Source organism: Neovison vison, chromosome 6 (assembly GCF_020171115.1).
Source record: "Neovison vison isolate M4711 chromosome 6, ASM_NN_V1, whole genome shotgun sequence".
Classification (NCBI taxonomy): domain Eukaryota; kingdom Metazoa; phylum Chordata; class Mammalia; order Carnivora; family Mustelidae; genus Neogale; species Neogale vison.
This window is the reverse complement of record NC_058096.1, coordinates 216,077,399-216,096,747: the sequence shown is the minus strand read 5'-3', so window position 1 is coordinate 216,096,747 and position 19,349 is coordinate 216,077,399. Positions and strand designations below refer to the sequence as shown.

Genomic DNA, 19,349 nt, shown 5'->3' with positions numbered 1-19,349 from the left:
ATGCTCACGCCGGGGTCCTGCCCGGGCGGCCTCTGGCGCGGCCGCTGCAGAGGTGTAGATGAAGGCGGCGGCTCCCTCGAGGGCCGGGGACGGGCCCGAGCCCGAGGACGCGCGCGCGGATAGCCGGGCCCCGGGGTGGCCTGCGGGCGGCAGGGGATGGAAAGAGGGAGCGGACGCGGGATTGAGAACGTCCCCTGCGCGGCCCCGCGGGGCCCGGGGAGGTTGCGCTTCCTGACAGAGATCGCGGCGCTCTGCCTTTCGCCGCCGCCCCTCGGCCGGGCCTGTCCGGTCCTGGGTGCTCAGTCCTCTCCCCTCGCCCGCCCTCCCTCCCACCCTCCAGCCCGCGCTGCGCGCTCCGCGCTCTGGGCCGCGCCGCCGCCGCCCCCAGCCCTTTATAGGAGCAGCTGCCAGAGCCGGCGTCCCTTATTGGCTGCGACAGCTGAGCCCCGCCTCCTCCCGGCGCCCGACGGCGCGGCAGGTGGAAGCGAGCGCGCGCTGGCTGGAACTCCGCACCCCCAGAAAGCACGCCCTAGGGGCTCGGTTTGCCAGATTCGGGCCCCTTTGCCCCGTAGGCCCTGCTCCCGACATTGCCGCCCCTTCTCGGGCGGGCTTTCTGCCGAAAAGACAGGGACGGGTCCCCTCCTCTGTTCAACACTCTGAGCTCTTGGAGGGAAGAGAGCGAGGAGATATCGGTGGCCCGATTGGACGAACTTCCGGAGTTGCTGTCCACCAAGAAGACTGGAAAGGGACGAGGAACCAAGATTTCTATGAGCCGAGGCCCAGGTCCCCAGATTTGGGGAAGTAGGTGTAGCTCCCCAAGACCAATGGAGAAAGGTGGGGAGGTGGCAGGAGCTCTCCTCTGCCTGCGGAAAGAACTGGGACCCTGCAGCTTTTGAGTGGGCTAGGTTCAAAAGATTCGTTAGAAAGGTGGGGACTGGCATCCCACAGTGCAAGGGCACCCGGCACTTATCCAAGGGGGGGGTGAAGAAGTTTGGGTCTTAGGATTCCAGACCAAACCCACTGGCGCCTGCGGTTCCGGGAAACCACCGGGCCTTCTCAGACCCCATAAATTTTTGGTGGGTAGATCTGTTGTATAAACGTCCTGGCTTTCCGGGCTCCGGATTGGCCCGCCTGTGGAGTCACGGTTCTTCTCAGCTAGGAGGAATCTGGCTCCTCTCTTAGGCAATAGCGGTTGGCGCAGCCTCCTTCGGTGCGCGGGCTCAAGGGCACATTTACGTCGGGACGGCTATCAGGCGGGAGGAAGTGCTCTCACTAGGGCAGGGTCGCTTTCGACTGAGACTTCAGCACCACAGACAGCGGCCCGACGGTCTGGCGGAGGGCGCTGCGGGATGCTTAGCGCGGGGCCCCTAATCCAGGAGTCACAGCCTCCACCCTACCCTCGTCCCTGCACGCCCTTTTAGGTTCCAGACTGTCCAAGAATGCCATCAAACCCAGCGAGGAGAACCTAATTTGACCAATCAGGGACTGTCCTCGAGAGAACCAATTGCGGGAGGATGCCCTCGAGATTGAGCCAATGAGACAGCGCGCAGCAGAGAGCTCTGCCACGCTGATGGAGAGAACAGGCCAATCACAGTGGCCCGCGCAATCTGGGCGGTGGCGTTGCAGGTCCCTGGTGGCCCCCTCTCGGGTTTGCCTGGGCGACCTGGGCTGCTGACCCTAGAGACCCCGAACGAAGGCTTGTTCCCACCCCGTGTTCCTCCCGGCTCCTATCGTATTGCAAACTGTGCCTTTGCCGGGAGGGGAGCTCCGCCTGGGCGCGCGGACCCGGCTGCGGTTTCCATGGAAACTGCTGGCTCTGGATGTGCGAGGATAGCGAAGGGGACTGAGCCCTGGGAGATTTGGGGAGCTCGCGTGGGTGGCCCCAGCGGCCGAACTTGCTCATACTCGCCGACACTTCCATCCCTGGTTGGGATAACCCCTGGTCCAAAGTGTAAAATGAAGCCTAGCTGCGGCCCCGCCCCCACGGGCTGGTGAGGAGCCAAGGGACCAATCTGCGCGTGGCGCCACTGGGCTCCCTCGGGCACGTGCCCGGGCTCGCGGATGCGGTCCCCGGGGTCACGTGGCTGCAGCCACCAGGGCCCACGCAGCTTGCGCGCCACCTGGCGGCCGCCGGCTTCGTATCGCTCCCCGCTTCTCTTGCTAGCGACCAGGAGGCGGCGGCGACCTCAGCATCCTCCTCCGGGAAATGGGGCCAGGGCAGCCGCCCCGTCGCTGCCAACTTCCCTCCCCACCGCGGCTTCCTGTTCCAGGAACAAGCCGAGCCGTTCTACCTCGGGGCTTTGGCACTGGCTGTTCCTTCGCCCTAGGATTTGCCTCCTCCAGCTTTCTTCAGGGACGGAACCTCTTTGTCATTCTGGTCTACACTCAAATGCCACCATCTCAGAAAGGACCGCCCTGACCACCGACTTAAACAGCCAGAAACTAACATCATTCTATTTCCTGCAGGGCGCTTGTCCCAGCTGTAGACTTACTTAGGGATCTACTGAGCATCTCCCCAACCGGTCTCTGAGCTCCTTGATGGTGGGGAATGTGTTTTCCGTGGGAAGAATTAGGAGTGAGCATGAGGATCCTGAGTCTTGGGAGATGTCCAGTGGCCTCCCAGGCTCCCAACCTCCCACCCGTGGGCCTGTGACTGGGAGTGTTGGGAGCTGCCAGGTCCAGATAGCTGAGGCCTAGCAGAAGCTGTCAAGAAAAGGGCATCTTCTGGCTTGTAGGGTCATCACCGCCTGGCTTGGCCTTGCTCAGGAAGGGATGAAGATAGAGACAAGGAGGGGCCCACCCACCCCACTCCAATCATCCAGGCCTAGGGGAAGGGCGTCTCCTTTCTCGCTCTTTAATCTCGCTCTGCTTCTGACACAGTTCTAGCAGTGCAAGCCCCAGGCACCACCTCCAGAGATAGAGTGGGGTTGAGGGGGGACCAGCCCCGGGGGGCCCAGCCCTGGGGCAGGGCAGGGGCGCCTCCTTCCGGCCGGCGGTCCGGGAGGCCCCCGCGGCTGTCCGGGCCCCGGCAAGCCCGGGCATCGTGTCCGAGCGGACAAATAAATAGGGGCGATCAGCGGTTGGATGGGTCAGGCTGGCTTGTGGTCCGGGTGGCTTTTGAGCGTGTGAAACTTGACACTGTCCAGCTTCTCGAAGCGCTTCCCGCAGCGCTCGCACGTGAAGTTGTACTGCACCTCGGCCGTGTGCTTCTTCATGTGCCAGTTGAGCGACGCACGCTGTCGGCACTGGTAGCCACAGATCTCGCACCTGCCGGGAGCCGGCGGGCGACACCGGGGGTGGGGTCAGACTGAGGTGGGGCCGCACTGGGGGCGGGGCCCAAGCCACTAGGACCCACCCGGCCGCCCGCCCCACCCCCAACCCGAGGGGTGGACCTGTCCTCTGCGGCTACAGGCCCAGGACCTCTCTTCTCCCCTGCAGCACCCCCGTCAACCTCACGGGGAACCCTGTCACTCACTGCAGGGGTGTCTCGCCGGTGTGCGTGCGTCGGTGTACCTCTAGGTGGTTCTTCCTCTTGAAGGACTTGCCGCAGGTTTCGCAGGTGAATTCACGGACACCTGGGGGAGATGCGGGGCTGAGCACGCGGCCGTCGGGGGGCGGGGGCTGCGGAACGTCTCTGCCGCGCTGCCAAAACCGGTTTCCCTGGCGGGCTCCCGGCCCTCCGGGCGCAGGGACACCAGATCCCACAAACTCTGGGAGCCACTGCTGAATCTAATGACAAGGGCGGTTAATACCAAGGGCAGCTCACGACCCCGGACGAGGCTCAGAGGCTGTAGGGGAAGGCTCCGGGGCAGAGCTGAAATGTGAGCTCGGCTTCCCAGGAGGCACCAAGCGCACACTGTCAAGCCAAAGTGGGTCTGAATTTGACCCCAATATTTGAACTTTGGGACGACTTCACATAAAAATCCAAGGTTCCCACCTCTTGAAAAATCTGAAGCTGTGCCCTCCCACTGGATAGAGGCACCACAGCTACCCACGGAGTCAGCAGCCTGCGCGCAGGGGGTCAGTCCCAGGGAGGGGGACAGTCCTATGCCTGGGGACCCAGTGCTCCTTGGGGTTTCAGCCCGCCTGCCTCCGCCCTAGATCCAAGGCCCATGACCCTATGCCCCTTGCTGCCAGCGCCACCGGGGGCCTGACCTGAATGGATGATCATGTGTCGCCGCAGGTGGTTGGATAAATAGAACTTCTTGCCACAGCCAGGGTGTGGACACACCTTGGTCTTCCCTTTCCGATGTACCAGATTGACATGGTTCTGCAGGCAAGAGGGGCAGGAGTGGGGCTGTGGGTGCCGTGGGCCCACCTCCAGGGTTATCCACATGGGGACAGACAAGCGTAGCTGGGAGGCAGGCTGGGGCCAGGCTTTCTGGGGGAGCGAAGAGGGGGGCTCTTGCCCTTGCCCTTGCAAAGGCCTCCTGGCTCTGAGCAAAGGCTCAGGGACACAACTGGGATCAGCCACAGCTTTCTTGGGCACCGCCGACAGCCAGAGCCTGGGCTGGGGCATCAGGCAGCCTCATCATAACCTTGCGTGCGGTGGGGCCCTGCTATTGGCCCGGTTTTATGGATGGGGAGAGGAGGGTCCAGGAGCAGAGGGTTTGGCCCATGTCTCACGGGTGGGCAGTGGCAGGCCTGGCCTGGGTTCCAGGGCTCTCAGTCCCGAGGCAGGCTTTGCCATGGAGATGTGCTGTGCCCACAGTCCAGGCGGGCAGGCCCCTCAGTCATTATTTTGTTCTTTTATTCTTCCACTCACCAGCACATCTGTAGCTCTAGGGCCCAGCGCTAGGCCTGGCACCCGATAGATGCTCAACACAATGCTAGAAAATGAGACCGGGCAAATTCAAAGGCCTACTGGTGCCACCCTGCCACAGATGGGGATGTGACAGGACAGTCTCTGCCCTTGCGGCATCCCATCCAGGCTCCTGGGGACAAACTACAGGGACGTCCTGATGGTGTGGTGACCTGGGGCTTGCAGACCCCAGTAGACCTGGGGGGGATAGGGGGGACTTCCTGGTGGAGGGGCCTTCCGAGCCAAGCCCAGAGAAGAAGCATCCGGAGCCAAGAAGGTGGCCGGGGCAAAAGCAGGCTGAGTCCAGGCTGACTAGAAGGCAGGACAAGGGCACTGGAGAGCAGGAAGGGGAGGCAGCGAGGTGACACCTGGCACCCTGTGGCCAAGGCAGGGTCAGTGAGAAGCTACTGAGAGGTGGGCATGTGGGAGGCAGGCCAGTGGCACCTGATGGGGCCATGTGGGGCCATCTGTGAGCCACACTGCCCAGACGCCTGCACACAGGCAGTGGGAAAAGGAAGCAGGCCCTGCTCAGCCTGCTGGGCCAGTGGTCTCACCTGGAAACTGCTGAGGGCCACATAGACCTGGCTGCAGCCCTCGTAGGGGCAGTGGAACATCTCCAGCAGACCATCGGCGTCCATCACCCGAGTCCGCTTGCTCCGCCGCCTCCTGGAGGGGAAGGGGCCCGGGGCGTCAGGGCTGTCACACCAGGCTGGCTATGGGCCCGTGGCTTGCTCCTCGTCCCAGCCCCCCGCTGCCCAGGCACCCACTTCTCAGGCTCCTTGGGGATCTCGTAGATGATGGCCGACATGTCACTGCCGTCCAGCTCCTCCCCGTCCACCTCTGCTTCCGGTTCCGTGCTCTCAGGTACCGTCGCCGCCAGCTCCGCCAGCTCTGGGGCCACAGGCTCCTCCTTCTCCTCCTTCTTAAGCATGTACAAGTCCTCCTTCTCTACGGGGGCGGACACGGGGCGGGTGTCCGTGGGGGGGGACTTGCGTGGTGAAGCTGGATCCAGGGCCACCCCTCCCTCCCTCCACCCCAACCCCTGCCAGAGACCCCAGCAGCCCTCCCTGGACCGGCGCAGCCCCCCTCCTGGCCCTGCCAGACCTTTCTTGGTCTCGATGCCTGCCAAGGCGGCAGGGTCTGTGGTGCTGGGCTGGCTGCCCTCAGGCTCCGTCTGGGTGTAGGCCGCCACGCCCTCCATCACCGCGCAGGGCACCTCATCCCCCAGACCCCCAGTGGGGGCACCGCTGCCTGCTGCCACGTTGAGGTGGATGCCCTCGGCTGTGAGGGCATCGTAGCCGGGGCCGGCGATGATGATCACCTGCGAGCCAGGCACCATGCCCGGCATGGGACAGCTGGCTACCACCTCGCCCAGGGCCTCCTGGGGCATGTTCTCAAAGAGGGTGCCAGGACCCGGGCCCACTTGTACGGGCACCGGCACGCACACCACCGTCTCCAGGGCCTCAGGCCCGCTGCCTGCTGGGTTGGGGCACAGCGGGGTGCCCTGCTCAGCCAGGCTCTCCACGTGGTGGACGTCGAAGGGGATGTGCACGCCTTCCTGCGTGATGAGCCCGCTGCTGCCTGCCGGGCTGGTGGGGGTGACTGCCGCTGCTGCCGCCGTTGCCGCCACCTTGGCCGGCTGGCCCTCAGGGGGCTCCTCGGAGTCGGAGCCCGAGCCAGAGCTGGAAGAGTCGGAGCTGCCAGCCGCCAGGCCATTGCCCACTGTGGTGACAGAGGAAAGGGGATGGTCATGATAGCAACAGTGATGGCAACAGTATCTGTCGAGGGCTTACTGGGGGCTGGGCACGGTGACCCCCTCAGAGCCACAAACCCCTCTCATTTTTCAGTCCCCCTTGTGCCCTGACCACCCCTGCTCCTCAGAGACGCTCTCCTCCCTCAGCCTCAGACCTGAATTCTGGGTTTCTGGACCCTCTCTGGTGGCCCTATGGGGTCAGACTTGGGTTGAGAGACTCCCCACCCCCCGCCCCCACTAATCACGTGTCTTTGGTGACCAGCCCCCCTCCTGAAGCTGTCTAGGGGACCCTGCCTGAGTCTCCGAGATTAGCACAGACTCAGGTGTGTTCCAAAGGGGCCCCTTATCAAAGGGGCTCGTGATGAACAAGGAAGAACATTCCCATCACTTGGGAAATTCCAAGGGTTTTAGGAGCTCTGTGCCAGGAACCAGGGAGAGAGGTCAAATGCGGATTTCCATTACACTGCCCTTACCCATACCCCATGTCTCCATGTGGACAGCTTCGGCCTGGACCTCCTGTGGGGCTGGGGGCTCTTACCTCCCACTGCCTCTTCTGCTGCCCCCGGGGGGGGGTGTCTCACAGCCACCTGAGAGTCCACTCAGTAATTCTGGGCTCTGAATCTTCCCTAAGAAAAAGCCCACACCCTTCGCAGACATCCCTGTCTCAGGGGCTGATGGCGGCTCTGTCCTTCCAGGTGCTCAGGCCAAGCCAAGTCCGAGGGCTGCCCCTGACTTCTCTTTCTCTCACAGCCACTTTCATTTTGTCAGCAAACCCCACTGTCACTACATCCTCGTATTTAGGGATACTAGGCAGGCTCCGGACTCAGGCCCTTTGCACTTGCTGTTTGCTCTGCCTGAACACTCTTCTCTCAGACACCTACAGGGGCTTTCTCCCTCACCTCCATCAGACCCTTTCCTGAAATGCTGTTCATTCACGGAAGCCTCTGACCCTCTTATCTCAGGTAGCATTCTTTCTCTCCCCGATTTTCCTCCGAAATACCACTCTCCGCTATTCTCTAGATTTTAATTATTTATCTTGTTTCTTCTCTGCTTCCCCTCTAGATCATAAGCTCCACAAGGATTGGGGGGGGGGCCCTGAGCACAGGCCCCAGGGCCCAGAAGGCCGCCTGGTGCACACTGAGCACACGGTTGTAAAAATGAATGACTCTCAGCCTGATGTTGTGATGGAGGTCAAGGAGACCAACATTTCACCCAGGCCATTTCATGCCAAAGTCCACACATGGAGAGAAAAGGGGACAGAAAAATCAAGGGCTGACCCTCGGTTACATACACATGACAGACTCAGGGCACCCTGTCTGGGGACCGCGCGTCCTACCCTCCCAGAAGGTCACATGGGGCATACAGACTCTGGGGCCAGACTTCCGGGCTGGGATCTTGGTGCTCCTCCCACCAGCTGTGTGATGTGGGGGCCTTACATAACCTCTCTGGGCCTGAGGATAAGTTGGTACCTTCCCCAGGGGCTGTTTGGAGTAATGAGGAAATATGTGTAAAGGGCCTAGGACAGTACCAGGCTCTGAGTAAGCACCCTACCAATGTTTTCTATTATTCTTCTTACCGTAATGCCCCATCCCTGACTCAAGGCCCGCAGATGGCAGCAGGGGTGGGGTAGGGGGATCGGTCCCTCCTTGCAACACCCTGTAATCTGCAGGGTGAGTTGAGTCCCTGGGCTCCACCGTGAAGCAGGGGGCAGTCACCCAGTGAGCTGCGGGGGGGGACAGCCTAGGGGTTCGCCTGCCTCCCCAGCTGTAGCTTCGGATGTGAGGGGCCAGACTGCGCTCCTTACCGGGTGACCATGGCCTGAATCACAGAAATAGCCTCTCACAGTGCCGGCAGGAGGTTCTCCTACTTAGTGAGAAGCAGGCACCCCAGGCAGAGAGCTGGTAAGGGAGCTGCTGAGGGAACTGGACTGGGACAGGGGACACAGCCCCTCCCCCTCCCAGCAGCCACAGCGGAACCCCCCGACTGTAGATCCCAGCGCTCGCTCCTGAGAGCCAGATCCCCCAGCCACTGGTGTCACAGTGAGTGGGGGTCCAAGGGGGGCTCCTCTGGGTGCCATCCCCAGCCCAGTGGACCCATCACCAGGAGGGCCAGTCACAGTTCGTCCCAGGGCCTTGGTTTTTCCCTACTGTAGCCAAGGGGCGCTGACGGAAGAGCTATAGGGAAGACTCAGGGTGGGTTGAGTTGGGGGGTGGGGTGCGGTACCTGGAGCGGGGAGAGGACGGCCGAGGGGCCGGCCGCACGGTGGGCTCTGGCTGACACAAATGGGATGGCCGTTGGCCGGGGGGCCCACCTGGAACAGCTCTCGCCCACGGCTTCCCCTCGGCCAGCTGGGATGCCACCTGCTCTGTGATTCCTGCCAGCGCAGGCTCAGCCCTGGCAACTGACCTCACCCTCGGCCCCGGCAGGGCACCTGGCAGCAGCCCCGATGCTCCTTCTCGCAGCTGAAGCCGAGATCCTGAGGCCGCCCGCCGCGCCTCCTCTGCTCCCCCACCAGGGCCAACTGGGCCTCGGGAACTGAGTCCCTCCTGGTCCTGCTGCTTGCTCAGGACATGTGACCCACATGGGGTGGCAGACGAGGGGCAGGGGCAGAGCAGGGAGAGACAGACGGGGAGGGGGGGAAGGGAGTGGAGCGTGGGGGAGACTGGTGGGGGCAGGGAGAAGGCAGGAGACAGAAGGCAGAGGACGAAACAGAAGAGTCAGCGGGTGGGGGGGACGAAAGAGAGCTCACGAACAGAGAATGGGGAGGAAGGAGGAGCACAGGGCAGAGAGGGGAAGAGGATGAGGCTGGAGACAGCCCAGACCCGAAAGGGAAAGGGCCAGGGAAAACAGAGGAGGAGGCAGAGGCCAGGAGAGCTGCGGAGCCTGAGGACGCCCAGAACCCACCCCTCCCTCCAGCCACGGAGCCAGGTTTCCCGACCCCCACCCGGCTGGCCTCAGGCACAGGTGGGCCAAGCTGTCACAGCTGTCCCTCTGGGAAATGGGGGCCACTGCCTCTCAGCCCCAGAAGGACTTGGAAGATGGCAGGCCAGCCTGCGGGGCCGGGGCGCCATCCCTGGCCCAGCCAGCGCCAGCCTCCTCGCTCCGATGAGACCACGAGGGCAGGGAGTCCCGGGCCACGCGGCCCCAGAGGAGCCGTGGAGCCCTCGCCCCTCGGACCCACCTTTGTCACTGTCGGGGTCTGACTCGCTGAGGGGCTTCAGGGGCGAGTGCAGGTCCTGGAAGTAGCGGTGGCCGGCCTCGCACTGCCACACGGCCGTGGTGTACAGGCCAAAGGTGGGGTCCAGCTCGGCCAGGTGCGGCTCGTATGGGCAGCGGTGCTTGTGGTCCTCGTACCAGATCACCACGTTCTTTAGGCAGTTCACGTTGCGTCGCCTCCCTGCACACACAGGGCGGGGCGCGGGGTCAGGGACAGTGATCGCCAGCCCCCTGCCCGCCCATCCAGAGCCCCAGGATGCCCTGGCCTTCTGGCTCCCCGGGTGGTGAGCCACCATCCTGCACCCTGTCCAGGCCTGTCCCCCATCTGCAGATGAAGAAACAGGCTCTGCGAGGTGAGGTCTGCGCTGGTGAGAACGGAGACAGGCCACAGGGTCCTCACTGATAAGGGAAACCACATGAACTGTGGAGCCCAGCGTGTGATAGGTGGTCAGCAGCTGCTTGCTATGAAGAGACTCTGGCCTGGACCCGCTGAGTCCCCTCTGCCCTCGTCTCTCTGCTCCTACATTTGTCCCACTACCAGTCTACCCGGTCTGCAGCAGAGGGCACCTGCTGCAAACGCTTGAGTCTGGCCATGCCCTCCTCAGCCCAGAAGCCACCAGGGTTCCTACCTGGCTGGGGGTAAAAGGCAAAGTCCTCCCCAGAGCCACCAAGCCCTGCTCTGCCTTTCTCCTTGATCACTGCATCCCAGCCTCATGGCTTCCTCCCAGGTATTGCCCTGCCTCAGGGCCTTTGCACGGACTATGTCTCCTTCCAGATGATGGCCTTGCCTTTTCCCCTTCACTCAGGTCTTTCCTTCAGTCTCCTGTCCCCTCCCCAGTGTCCTTCTAGCTGACCTGACTTGCTCTTCTTTTTTTTCCAGGTAGTACCCAGATCCCATCTGTGTTTCTGTCTTCCCTGCTAGAGTGCCAGCTCCCCAAGGGCGAGGACACCTGTCTGCTGGTCCTCTTGTGTCCCCAGTGCCCATGCAGGGCCTGGCAGGATGGCTTGCTGGATGAGTTGATGCTTCAAGGAGGTGGGCCCAGTGGAGCCTGACTGCGGGGTTCAAACTCTGACTGCCACTTTGTAGCCGGGTGGATCCAGCTTCTCTGAACCTCAGCTGCCTCCTCTGGGCCGGGGGCGAGAAACCATCCCCACTCCTTGCGGGCTGCCAGAGGGGAGGCAGGGAAGACAAGGACAGGGCATGGGACAGGGCTGGGTACACTCTGAATGCTCAAGAAATGGAATCTGTCATTTGTCTAATGATGCTGGCCTTGCAGCCAAGGGGGAGGAAGCCGTCCTGCCCATCTTCCAGCTTGGGAGATGAGGAGGGTGCCCAGAAGGGTCCTGGGGCCTAGGGATGTTGTCTGGGGACTTCAACTCTGTGATGACCGTGGGGACAATAGGGACCCCGCCCCTAGCCGCCCCTCCAGACCGCACTTGTCTCCTTATTCCCTCCTCACCCCTTTGGGACTTGGGAGGCCACAGGCTTAGCTCGGCCCTTGCCTCTGACAACTGTGAGAAGGGACGGGACTCACGGCCACCTACGGCTGTTCCCAGACTGCTGGCCCTCACCCTGCTGGACAAGGCCTGAGACCCACAGAGCGGGGGCTCAGAGGTTGCGGCCCGGGGGTAGGAGGGGCGTGTGGCAGGCCTCTGCTCCGACTGCTCGTGCCCTGTTCCTCTCAGCCTGGCACGTGACGTGCTCTTAAGGCCCCCACACAAGCTGTTCCCTCTGCCCTGTCCAGCTCTTCCCTGGGTGACTCCCACGCATCAGGCAGGACAGTGCAGGAGCTAAGGGGACGGCTCGGGTGACATGGGTGTGTGCTCTGGCCTGGCCCCTTGTCAGCTGTGCAGCATGGGGTGGGGACTTGGCCTTTTATGTATGAGATGGGGGGGTGGGGTACCCCCACTGGGCATAGCACAGGTGCCGGTCCCCTTCCTGCCCTCGTCCCCAAGCTCTCCGCAGGCCCAGCTGGGTCAGGCCCTTCCTCTGGGCCCCCAGTGTCCCTACTTCCCTGCCACGGCCCTGCTGGGCCTGTCCCTTGTCTTCCCCTGAGACCATGGGCTCTGGGAGGTCAGGGCTGGGTCTGGGCTGGTCCACTCAGCACTGTCCCGCGCAGGCGCTCCACAGATGGGGCCTGCCAATGACTGAGGGAATGAACAACAAAGCCACCTGCTCCCAACACCCATCCCCTCCCTGCTGGCTGCACCCCCACTTACTTTTCTTCCGCTTTGGCTTTTTGGGGACCTGCTCCCAAGGCTTCCTGTAAGAGAGAGAGGCAGGGGAAGTGAACACAGGGCATGGCTGACGCTGAGCCAGTGACGGCACCCTGCTCCAAGGCCGAATTGTAGCTGTTGTCCTGTTTCCCCGGGGTCCGCATGTGATCTCTCTCCTCCACAGACACCAGCCCTGGGACTGTGGTCTAGCATCGCCATCCATTTCACCAAGTGTGGGAAAATAAGACTGAGGAGTGAGGCTGCCTGCCCAGGGGCCTGTGGCCAGGGAGTGGAGAACTCAGAAAAGGGTAACAGAAAGTCAGTGTGGCAGGCAGAATTCTACACTGGCCCCACGATTCCTACCCCCGGGTCACACACTGTCTGTAATCCTCTCCCCATGAGTGGGGCGGCCTGACAATATGCTGGGATACCACTCCTGTGCCTAGGTGACTTGGAATGAATCGGGAGGCAGCTTTCCAAGGTGGGCCTGGCCTAATCAGGGGAGCCCTTGCGTACGAGGATAGGAATGGCTTATGAGGGGCTGGGACCTGAGAACGGCCTCTGGGAGCTGACAGCAATCCTGGTAGACGGCCTCAAGGCTGTGGGGACCTCAGCTGTACAATGCAGGGGGGAATGAATTCTGCCAATGCTCCGAGGGAGTCTGGAAGCCACTCCTTCCCTACCTGAGCCTCCGGATGAAGATGCGGCCAGCTGAAAGCCTTGTTTCTGCCCTGTGAGACCTTGAGCAAAAGATCCAGCCTACACATGCTAGAGTCCTGACCCACAGAAATGTGAGATAATTCATGTGGTTTTAAACCACTAGATCCGTGGTCGTTTATTCCATAACAAAAGGACATTCATGGAGTTGGCCCTATCCAGGGCCCAGCAGCTCCCGCCCCTCAGGCTGGCTGAGATCCCTGCGGAGACCGTCAGGCCAAGCCAGGAGGGCTGGCCCTGCTAAAGACCCTGCCCCTGCCCTAACTGCAGGCTCTATGTGGGCCCCCACCCAAGGTGCTGCCCCCTCCATCAGTGCCGCCCCTGCAGCCAGCTCGGGCCCACATGCTCTGGTCACCATGTCACCAGCTTCTGGGGCCTTCCCCACTTTGGCCGGAGTATGACACCCTGACCATGTGCCGCCATGACAGAGGCCTAAGCATTGGGGGCCCACCAAGGATTCCCACCCCCCAGATGGCCACCAGAACCACTAGGTGGGATCCTGACCCCGTACTGTGGCCCAGCACTGGCTCTATGTGTGCTGAGGCAGGTGTTTTGGAGTTAGGCTCCCTCTGCCTTCCTGACACCACGCTTCTGGATCTGCCCACCTGCTCTGGCTTCTCCCTCATCTTTCCTTTTTTTTTTTTTTTTTTTAATAAAATAAATTTATTTAAGTAATCTCTATACCGGGGTACCTGGGTGGCTCCGTGGGTTAAGTGTCTGACTCTGGACCTCAGCTCTGGACTCAGGGGTATGAGATCGCTCAGCAGGGAGTCTGCTTAAGATTCACCCTTTCCTCTCTCTGTCTCCTCCTTCTGCCCCTCCCCGCACTTGCACTCTCTTTCTCTCTCGCCCTCAAATAAATAAAAAAATCTTAAAAAAATAAATAAGTAATCTCTGCACCCAACGTGGGGCTTGAACTCATGAGCCCGAGATGAAGGGTCTCCAACTGAACCAGCCAGATGCCCCTCATCCTTCCTTTTCTACGCCGCAGCAGGAGGCCCTGAGACCCCGGGTGACCTTGTCTCCCCATGCCTCAGTTCCCCATCTGTAGCGTGGGGTCATAACTGTCCCTTTCTTGTGGGCCTGGCATGAGGTTATACGCACTGCAAGAGCTTAGCGTGGCCCCGGGGACTAAGTAACTGCTCAGTAATGGTAGAGATGATCACTGTGATTATTACTGATGTTCTCACAGAGCCCGGCCCTGGAACGCTGGCCTCCCCACTATGGCCCAGACCGTGCTTTCCATACAAATCATCCTGACAGGCCGTCCAGGGGCTCTTGTCAGCTTCGCCATCTACCCCACCTGTCCAGGCTGATCACACCTGTCCTGGGATTGCACCCCGAGTCTGGTCCCAAGACAGTTCCCCTGGCTCCTCTGCTCCTGGCTCTGCCCTCGTCCAGGTCTCCGGCCGCCCCCATCCCAGATGCTTCCATCCCCTCCCACAGCTCTCTCCTTCCCTCCGAGGGGCAGGCTGGCCAAGTGCAAACACCCGCGGCCGCCTCTGTGCGCTCAGACCCTTGCCATGACTGGGAACGGCGCTTGGTGCTGGGGACGGGCTGGGTGCCTCAGATCCAAGTTCAAGTCTCCTCTCCGCTCCTGACTAGCTGTGTGACCTTGCGCAGGTCTTGTCCCCTCTGAGCCTCAGTGTCCTCACCTGGGAAGTGGGGAAAACAGCAGTGCCTCCCACACGGAGTCGCTGTGGCGATTAAACGAGGCCAGACCTCAAACTGCCTTCCCTCCCCCCGGCCACTTCTCCGGGTTCCAGCCCTTACACATCACCCTGTTTGAGGGCAGCAGCTTCTGGGGCTTCCTTGGGGCTCTGCTTTCCCCGCAGTGGCCAGCCCCCAAAGGGTGCCCAACAGCTCTCCTTCGCTCTCCTCTGCCATTTGCTTTCATGCTCGACTCCCTCATCCCCGCCGTGTCCCAACACACCACCAGTCCGACACTGGATTTAAATAATCCGGAGCCCCTTCCCTGCCAAGTCCTGCCCATTCCTCTCCCCACTCCCTTGGAGCTGTCTATACGTGTGTGCAGTCTCCCTGTCTTCTCCTGCGTCTCTCTTGAGGCCCTCGAGTCAGGGTCTTCTCCACCACAAACTGTCCCGTTCCAGACCCTGGGGGTGGCTGCCTCCCTCGGCCCAGCAGTGTCAGACGGCAGGTCCTTCCCTCGGCCTCCAGGATGCTGGCCCAGAAAGTTCTGCCCCAGCCTCTTGGCTGCTGCTTCTCCCTTGTCCCCCGGACTTCTCTGATCAGAGAGAGCGAGTGCCAGGCTCAGATCTGTGTGTGTACCTGCGCCCCCTTAGCAACCTCTGGCACCATACCATCACTGGCCTGGTGACCCCCAAACCCAGATCTCCCACCTGGCCCTCTCCTGACCGCACCGCCACCAGCACGCCTCCCCAGCACTACACGTAGGGGTTTCCCAGACATCTCACACGTGAGCTGTTGTATTGTCCCCCGACCTGTCCCTTCTCTGTTATCGGCCCCTGCAACCTTCCAGGTGCTCAAGTCCAAACCTGGGGGTCATCGTTTCTCATATCCACACCCATCAGCAAACCCTGCTGGCCCTGATTTCAGCCACTTCTGCCCACTTCTGCCCACTTCTGCACGGCCCCGCCTCACTCACCTGGACCGGTGCAGTCAGCTCCCTCCCGGTCTGCCAGCTCTGGACCTCCCCTCCCAGAGCCTCAACATCGGAGTCCGTGTGCTTCCTCTGATTTTCTTGTTAACATTGTAAGATGTAAAAGGAAAAACTCAAACACATACAAAGCTAGAGAGAGGAGTGAACCTCCTAGAGACCATCACCAGCATCAAAGACTGCCAGCTCTGTCAACCTTGTTTCAGGGCAACCCTCACCCAATCCTCCTGCCACGCATACCCTGGAGAGTGCTTCTGTTAAAATACAAGCCAGATATGGGACCTCTCTGTCTGAAATTCTGTACTTAAAAAAAGCAAAGAAAAAAAAATCCTATCAGGCCTCCCACTTAACTGGGAGGAAAAACCAGAGTCCTCCACGCAGCCTGTAAGTTCCTGTCATCTTCCTGTCCTCGTCTTTTCCCACTCTTCATCCTTTCACTGTGCTCCAGCCACATGGGTCTCCTCACTGCCTCATGTACACACCAGGCTGGGCTCTGCCTCAGGGCCTTTGCACCTGCCACTCCTTCTTCCTCAAACACTCTTCCTGCAGTTATCTGCATGGCTTTCCCAGCCTCCTTCGGGTCTGTACCCCGGATGCTACCCTCTCACTGCAGCCCACCCTAACACCCTATTTAAACCTCCAGCGCCCCCTCCTGATTCCTCTTTCCCTATTTCACTTTTTTTCTTTACATAGCCCCATCAATCTCTCACATGTACTTTATTCATGATCATAAATAATAGTAAATGTAAAGTAATACAGCGGACAAGCCTTTGCACAGTGGACAAGCCTCCGCCCTTTGGCCTCTAAAATGGCGACTCCGTAAGTCAGTGACTTTCTGTGCTGTTTCCTGCTGCACTCACGCCAGTGCCTGGCACTCAGCACTCACGCCAGTGCCTGGCACACAGTGGGTGCTGATGAAGCGTTCCCTAAACAAATGGGTACCGGAAACCCTACTATTGGCCATTGTTTCCCTTTTCCCACTGGCTGCTAGGATGGTTCTGAGGGAAATTTATGGCCCATTCTCTGTTCCCACGTCTTCATGTCTTTTAAACCCCTCTGGTTGGGTTTTTAATTCACTATGCCACAAAACTGCCCTGGCCATGTCCCCTGTGACTTCTGTTTCAATCCAATAGCACAGATCCTGGCCCCACCGTGTCCCTCCTTTTCCTTTATCTTTTCTTTTTAAGTTTTATTTATTTATTTGACAGAGAGTGCAGGCACAAGCAGTGGGGAGGGGTAGAGGCAGAGGGAGAGGCAGGCTCCCCGCCAAGCAGAGAGCTCGAGGCAGGCCTGATCCTGGGACCCCGAGATGACAACCGGAGCCTAAGGCAGATGCCCAACTTACTGAGCCACCCAGCACCTCTCCTTTCCCTTTTCATCCCACTTTTCATTTCTGTCTTCTGGTCCAAGTTGCACATAGTCTTGAACTGAAATCTTCCAGGAGCAAGACAGGTACAAATAATTGAAGAGTTGAAATAAGTGACCCCCTATCTCTGGTCATGTCCATTTCCCACCGAGACCCCTCATTCAGGGTTTGTATTTTCCCGACTACCCATGTGTCCTGGGGCCCAGTTATTGCCATGTATGGCCTGGGCTGTCTCAGTGTCCCGGCTCCAGTCTTGCAGGACTACACAAACTGAGCTTCTTAAAGTACCACTTTCAGGGGCACCTGGGTGGCTCAGTGGGTTAAGCCTCTGCCTTTGGCTCAGGTCATGGTCTCAGGGTCCTTGGATCAAGCCCCGCTTCGGGCTCTCTGCTCGGCGGGGAGCCTGCTTCCCCTCTTCTCTGTTAAATAAATAAATAAATAATATATTTTTTTTTAAATGAAAATACCACTTTCAGCTTAGGGACCTCCAGGAGCTCCCTCTGGCCAGTGGTTCTTAACTCCAGCTGCACATAATGTCTCCCTGGCAGCTTTGCAGAAAAAAAGCAAAGGTCTGCAACTCTACCCAGATTAACTGAATCAGTAACTCTACTAATGTGTGTCGGGGGGTGTCTGGGTGGCTCAATCAGTTAAGTGTGGGACTACTGATTTCAGCTCAGGTCACGATCTCAGGGCTGTAAGACAGAGCCCCATGACGGGTTCCACGCTGCACTGGGTGTGGAGCCTGCTTAAGATTCTTTCTCCTTCTCACTCGGCTCTCCCTTCACCCTCCACCATCCCCACTTGCGCTGTCTAGAAAAAAGAAAAGAAACTCCAAAAATGGAACATTAACTTGAGTTTTTTAAATGCCCAGCATTTCCTGATTTACTCTTGGGCATATAAGCCAGCCTGCCACCCCAGGGAGGTGGTAGTGCAATTCAGAAGGATCTGGTTGATCCTTGACCCTTAGAATCTCCCCCCAGAGGAACATGCCAATGTGCAATGTGTGCAAATAAAAACCAGGGCACAAGGAGGATATTGTCGCAGCACTGCGACAGAGAACAAATATCATCATAACAACTAATACTTGGAGTGCTCACCTCGTGACAACCACGTTCTAAGCCTTCTGCTGTATTTTAACTCATTTAATTGTCACGCCAACCTATTAGGCAGGAAGGAAGAATTGCATCCACATTCCTCATTCTCAAGACTGAGACTCTTGCAAAGGCCTGCCTTCTACCCGAGCAGCTAACTTGGGGCTTCCTCTTCACCTGAGTCTCCATGGGCTAAGGTGTTCCCCAGGAGCCAAGAGGTTTAAAGGAACGCGATCTGGATCGAGAGGAGTCTTTCTAGGTCTGAGGTGAAGGGTCGTGGGTATGGGGAGGCACAGAGCCCCAGATGGAGTGCCAGAACCTCACGAGGGACAGGGCTGCGTTTCCCAGTGTATCCAGTCACAGCCCCAGCCGGCACAGTAGGGGTTTTAGAGGATGAGACATTTGAGATCCCAAGGCCCGGCAAGGAAGAAGGGACGTTAAGGCCTCAGGAGGCGGGGCCGCCCCTCCAGGGACTAGGTAGTTAGAAGGCTTGGAGGTGGGGCCGGCACTAGGATTGGGCATCCAGAAGTCTGGTGGGCGGGGCCAAGTACTAAGAGGCGGGTCGAGAGGCTGGGCGCATCCTAGGATTGGACAGTTGGAAAGCCGGGAGGCGGGGCCGCGAGCCAGGCGCGTCCCAGGACCGGCGGTAGGAGACCCAGGCCGGCGGCCCGGCCACTGGGCGGGCTCACAGGTGCCGGGGGCGGGGCCGTGGGCAGAGGGGGCGGGACCAGGCTCGGCGGGGATGGGGGCGTCTCCACCCTCGCTCTCTCCCTCCCTCCCTCTGGCCGGGCCCCCTCACCCGTGGCGGCCGCTACGCTGGCCGCGCTCCAGCGAGATGAGATAGGCTGCGAGCTTGGCGTCGCTCCAGCCGCTGCGGCGCCGCAGGTCCACCCAGGGCCCGTGCGCCTCGCCCAGGTACACACGCCGCACGTCGTACTTCTTCCGGGACTCGAGCCGCCGCCGGGCTCGGTCGGACTCCGTGAGCCGCGGCCGACCCCGCGCCTTGCGGCCCGCCGCGCCCTCCTCGGCCGCCGCCTCCCCGCCTGCGCCCGCCTCAGCCTCCGCCTCCGCCTCGGGCTCCGGCACCCGCTCCGCCATCCCCCCCTCCCTGGTTACCAACCTCCCCCGTTGTTAGGAGCCCGGCCGGAAGTGGCGCGCATCTTCCGCGCCGACGGGAAATTTCTCACGGACTTTCACTGCCCCAAGGCGCCAAGAGGAGACCGAGAGCAGAAACTGCGCATGCGCGCCACAAGCGCGAGCGGTGACCCGTTCTTCTCTTACTCTTTTCCTCTGTTAAACTTTTTAACTTCGCAGAGACCGAGGGAGGGGCTGAGGTTTGAGGCCAGCCACGGGAAGAAAGACCTAGATGAGCCCATAGACCCTAGGAGGTAGGGGCTCCTCTCTCCACGTCTCATCCCGAATGCATCTTAGAGAGAACAAGGAAAGGGTAGGAGCGGTCATGTGAAGGCAGAGGGAAAGCCTGGGGTCCGATCTGTCCGTCCCGGATGCTGCAGATCCCTTGAAAAGTCAGGCCACCAAGCATTACAAGG

General features: G+C 60.4%; 1 protein-coding gene across 1 annotated transcript; it reads right to left on the bottom strand.

Moving 5' to 3' along the window:
- Window positions 1-2,833: 2,833 nt before the first annotated feature.
- On the bottom strand, window positions 2,834-18,897 carry ZNF653 (zinc finger protein 653). Its single transcript, XM_044254145.1, has 9 exons — window positions 18,599-18,897; window positions 11,991-12,034; window positions 9,736-9,951; window positions 5,906-6,523; window positions 5,569-5,749; window positions 5,356-5,467; window positions 4,156-4,270; window positions 3,476-3,575; window positions 2,834-3,267 (listed from the first exon to the last, which is right to left on the bottom strand). The coding sequence occupies exons 1-9, from the start codon at window positions 18,895-18,897 to the stop codon at window positions 3,090-3,092; spliced, it is 1,863 nt and encodes a 620-aa protein (XP_044110080.1). The 3' UTR covers window positions 2,834-3,089.
- Window positions 18,898-19,349: the final 452 nt, after the last annotated feature.